General features: G+C 41.6%; 1 protein-coding gene across 1 annotated transcript; it reads right to left on the reverse strand.

Moving 5' to 3' along the window:
• Positions 1-373: 373 nt before the first annotated feature.
• LOC131636973 (uncharacterized) lies at positions 374-2213 on the reverse strand (the record flags this gene model as incomplete). The annotated part of the gene is made up of 2 exons (XM_058907549.1): positions 1279-2213; positions 374-1119 (listed from the first exon to the last, which is right to left on the reverse strand). Coding segments are annotated over exons 1-2 (1681 nt in total), but the record flags the coding sequence as incomplete, so codon positions are not given.
• Between the last annotated feature and the right edge of the window lie 3280 nt (positions 2214-5493).

The following is a 5493-nucleotide window of genomic DNA, read 5'->3' on the forward strand; positions in this document are numbered from 1 at the left end:
TAGAAGATGATCTGCACATGTTTATGTTTGGTTTTTAGTATGCAATTATGATTGTGCTTTTGTTTTATGCAAGAATGTTTATTTGTCTTTTTTAGGAAAATAAATGCAAGAACGAGACGTTGTTTTCAATACCAAATGAAAACGACAATTTTATTAATAAACTCAACTTTGAAAGTAAAATGGGGCCCTTACAAACCAACTCTATGCTTCGGGCGAGGCATGAGCGACATTGTTTTTTTTATTAATTGAAAGGGAAATAAAACACACGACAAAACAAATTACTTTGAAATGTAAACTATCTCCGGTATCTCCAGGCTTGTCCAATTTTGTAGCTGTTCTCCTGGTCTGATCATTCGGATGAAGTTGGATGTACCCTCCATACTAGATATCATGGATACATGCTCATATCCGCCTGTGACAAAAGTTTGCGCAATCGGAGGGAATTGTTGCTCTTTCTTTGCAGCCTTCTTTGTTGGTTGGTATCCTAACCCCAAACGATCCTTCTTCTCTTGAACTTCTGGCACTGTGCCCCAGCCTTCCATCTTCAGGTCTTGCAGGTCTCTCCAGGATGTCACCGCCCTTCGTATCTTCTCTACCGGTAGTGTGACAGCAGTTGCTATCTCTAGTGCTTGGAAAGAGGTTTCCAACGCTTTTTCTCCAGCCTCAATGTATCGGTATGAGTCTAGATTGCTGACAAATATGTCCTCCTCCCCATTGACGGTTACTATAGAGTTTCCATCCACAAATTTTACCTTTTGATGCAAAGTAGAGGTAACTGCCCCAGCAGCATGGATCCAAGGACGTCCCAATAAGCAGGTATACGCAGGTTCAATCTCCATTACTTGGAAATTGATGCAGAATATATGGGGGCCTATTACCACAGGGAGGTCCACCTCTCCGAACACCGGGCTTTGCGACCCATCGAAGGCCTTGACCACCAGACGGCTTGGTCTTATTACCAGTCCTTCCAAATCTATCTTGTCTAAGGTGGCCTTTGGCATCACATTTAATGATGACCCTGTGTCGATCAGTACTCTAGACATATGAGCTTTCCCACATTGTATGGAGATATGCAGGGCTTTGTTATGCTCTTTCCCTTGTGAGGGAAACTCGTGTTCACTGAAACTTAAGCATGCCCCAGCAGTAAGATTAGCCACCATTCCATCAAATTGATTTACAGTGATGTCTTTAGTTACATGGGCAGCGCTCAAGATCTTCATCAAGGTGTCTCCGTGTTTTTCTGAATGTATCAACAACGATAGGAGTGATATCTTGTACGGAGTTTGGTGCAACTGGTCCACCACCTTATAATCACTTTTCTTGATCAATTCCAAGAACTCTTCAGCATCTTTGTTAGTGGTCTCTTTGTCTTTGGATGTGCTTTTTTCAGTAGGGACCACAGTAGTTTGATCACTTGCTTGTGCCAGGTTCTCATTTGGTTTTGCAGTATTGAATATGCGACCACTACGAGTCATGCCCCCAGGCCCAACGATGTTTGTGACGTCGGTATTAGTATTAGACTCATATTCCCAAGGGACTGCTTTCATTTTGTCCATAGGGTATTGGTCTCTGACCGGGATGATCCTAGTGTGGACTGGTGTGGGTATCAGCAATGGTGCTTTGGCGCAAGGGATGATTAATGTCTTCCTTGCCCCTTGCCTAGGTATCATCAATGGTTCATTCCTGTCTAGCATAGCCACATACTCTTCCCCAGGATATTCCTTAAACCGAACTACCCCTTGATCTACCATTCTTTGCAGGGCTGTCTTAAAGGCTTCGTTATGTTCGAGGATGAACCCCTTTGCAAGTAGATACCTCTTAAGGGCATATATGGGGGAGCTCCGTTGTTGAACAAACTCTTGCTCAGTGACTACCTCTATTGCGTTGACTGTGCCATCATGGCGAGGCATAGGGTTTGTCTTTACGTTAGGTTTGTCAAAAGCAATAGTCCCTGATTCTATTAGGTCTTGAACCTTGTGCCTAAAAGCCCAACACTTTTCCAATGTATGTCCAGGAGAGTTGGCGTGAAATTCACACCTTTCATTAGCCCTGAAATTGGGTGCAGCTTTTCCGGGAATTGGGGGTGGCATAGGTCTGAGTTCCACTAGTTGCTCATTTAACAGATATTTCAGTATTTCGCTTCTGGAGGTGGGCAAAGGGTCGAATTTCCTTGGAGGACCTTGGAATCTGCTTTGTTGAGGTGGGTATGTCATAGGAGGTCTAAACTCTTGGTGCACTACTGCATTGGTCTCCCCTTCCTTCTTTTTAGCGAAGGTTGAGGTGGGCCTCTTTGAGTGATAAGAGTTAGATGATGCTCCTTGTATCTTCCCATCTTTGATTCCGTCCTCAATTCTTTCTCCGATAACCACCAGATCTGAAAATCCCGAGGATACGCTTCCAATCATTTTATCGTAGTATGGTCCTTGCAGAGTTCTCATAAACATGTCAACCAGCTCCTTTTCCAATAATGGAGGTTGGACTCGAGACGCCAGTTCTCGCCATCTTTGGGCGTATTCCTTGAATGATTCTTCCTTTTTCTGAGATAAGTTCTGCAGTTGCATCCGATTGGGTGCCATGTCCAGATTGTACTTGTACTGCTTTAGGAATGTATTAGCAAGGTCGTTCCAGCTTCGGATATGTGTCTTTTCCAACTGCATGTACCATTCAACAGATGCCCCACTCAAGCTGTCTTGGAAGAAATGCATCATTAGCTTTTGGTCATTGGCATAAGCAGCCATCTTCCTGACGTACATGCGTAAATGACTTCTAGGGCATGTAAGTCCCTTGTATTTTTCAAAGTTGGGTATCTTGAATTTATGAGGAATAGTCAAATCCGGCACCAAGCTCATTTCGTAGGTATCCACATCAAAGACATCGTATCCTTCCACTGCTTTCAGCCTTTCTTCCAGCGCCTTGATTTGTCCGCTATTTCTAGCGCTTTCCTCAGAATCAGCTTGGGTTTGCTTGTGTTGGGACTCCTAATTCGGCTCGTCCACCTCCCCATATTGTAAGTCCACATAATCCTCATCCTTATGTGGATTGTTAGCAGGGATGCGAACAGTACGAGGCGCCCCCTCTTTCTGAGTGGCGGGAATGAATCCTTCATGGGAAGCTTCTCCCTCTTCATGGGTCTTGGTAACTCTCTTTGATGAGTGGGTGTTTGACTTATGAGGGTCAAAGCCTCGAACATATCCTAACAGTGGATTGCCATCGTTTGCCATTTCCTCATACCGATTCCGAACTTCCCTAGCTCTTTCCTGTTCATCCTTAATGTCCTTCATGAAACTCAACATTTGAGCCATTCCTCCCTTAATCTCATCCACAATACCTTTCAGCTGGGTTACTTCTTCGCGAAGGGCGGCTTGGTTCTGCTCTAGTTGTTCCATCGCTTTCTTCTTCTGAGCTCGGGTTTGGTACACAGGTATGGTTGCTTGATTGTCTTCTCCAATGGTGTGACTGGAGATAAAGATAGTTTTTTGTTAATGCTTTGTAATTAAATATGACATGCATGATATGAATGTTATGCTTATGCTATGTTCATGTCTTATCCACATTATTATAGTAAATATACATTCTCTTTTTTTTGATTCTTTTTCTTCTTTTCTTTCTCTTTCTTTTTTTGCATATATTTATTTGGTGAATATTATAGGAACAATAAGTAAATGCGAAAATAAACACACTTTATTAATTGAAAGAAATACCACTTTATTGTTGGTTTACAAAAAGGGAAGGGAAACTGAAATTAAATTAAAAGTACTTGAAATAAAAGCAACAAGAAAATAACATAAAGCTAAGAACGCCTTTGGATGTCTTCTTGGAACTTGTCCACCATATCTCTACAAAGCTCCATGAACTCTTTGACTACTTCGGGAAGGATGATAGGAGATGATTCTGCTTTTGCCAAACTCTTTGGAATATCTTGAATTAAATCATTACACAAGAAGACTAGCTTATCATAATCATCGCGACATTTCTCATAGTCTTCAAGCATCTTAGGAACCATGCTCACATGCTCATTTGCTGTAGAAATAATTGTGTAGAGTCTTTTCTAATGGTCTCTTTTGTTCAGGGCTGCCTCGTGCACTTCCTTCTCTCTTGCGAACACTTCCCTAAGTGATACCATGGCTTGATATGCTCTATTGTACTCACCGGTGCGCTGTAAAAGTGCTTCTTTCGTGGTTAATCTTCTTGCACGCTCTTGTTGTCCAGCATTGCGAGCTTCTTGGAGATCATATTTGAGGTTTATTATTTCCTCTTCTTGATCCTTATTCCTATCCGTTAATTCAAAGACCACAGCTTCTAGATTTTTCTCGGATTCTGCTTTTTCATGGGAAGTTTTCTCATAACGCCTTCTCCACCTTGCAATTTCCACATCAGCTTGCTCCAACCTCTCATCATGAGCCTCTAAATTAAAATTAGCACTTAAATACCCTTCGGTTGCACGCTTCCTTTTACTCCTTTGTCTATCATTCTCTTCCTTCATTGCTTGAAGTTCTTGGTTCTTATCCTTAAGGTCAAAGCGTAGTTGGCTCCTTTCGTTGGTAAGTTGATGCAAATCAAGTTCTAATTTCTCTTTTTCCTTTTGGGATGCCTCTAGGGCAGCCTTGATCCCTTCTATCTCTTCGATGGATAGAGGAACAGGATTAGGAGAATCAGGCTTGTATGCGGGATCCACAACAAAAGGAAGCAAAATCTTTCCAACTCTTTCTTGAACCCATGCGGTGTAAGGTGCTTTTGCAATTGCATTCTTTGGTCCAAAGTATTTTCTTTGAACATTCCTCCAAGCTTGAATTACTTCCTTCCATGTTCTTGGTTTACCTTTTTCGTTGTCATGCAAGATTAATTCTTTTATTCGTTGTTCGGTGGGTTCCTTATCCATGGAATGGCCCAGTTGGCGTAATGCTAGAATGGGGTTATAATTAATGCAACCAAGAGTTCCTATCAATGGCACATTGTTGAATTCTCCGCATTTGTAAATAATCTTATCTGAATTCAATTTCTTCGCATACCATAGAATAGAATCCGCTTTGAGAGCCCTCAATTTTTGAGACCAATCGTTTCTAGTCAATTCTTTGATAAAGCAACTAGATTTGTAGAGATGAGAAGTCAACCAATAATATAGCCAATGGACACAACAAAATAGCATTCCTCTCTTCTTTTCGTACTTCACATGGATAGCATAGTAAATATTAGCGAGGATAGTCGGAGTAGGATCCTTTCCATAAACCTTAAAGGAAGTGAAAGCATGAATGGCAGCGGAATCCACATAATCAACATTTTTTGGCAATAAGACAACTCCACAAATCAGAAGAGCTAATAAATGTCCACAAATGTCCCATTGTTTCTTTTGAGCATACATTAAAGCTTGATTTTCTAAGTAAGATCTCTTGATCCCATGCACATCTCCATCAGTTTTGTAATTAGTCTTCAATTCCGTAGCGGACAACCCCAAAGCTTTTGCCAAATCTGAAAAGTCAACTTCTTTTCCCACAC

Source organism: Vicia villosa, unplaced genomic scaffold (assembly GCF_029867415.1).
Source record: "Vicia villosa cultivar HV-30 ecotype Madison, WI unplaced genomic scaffold, Vvil1.0 ctg.001880F_1_1, whole genome shotgun sequence".
Classification (NCBI taxonomy): Eukaryota; Viridiplantae; Streptophyta; class Magnoliopsida; order Fabales; family Fabaceae; genus Vicia; species Vicia villosa.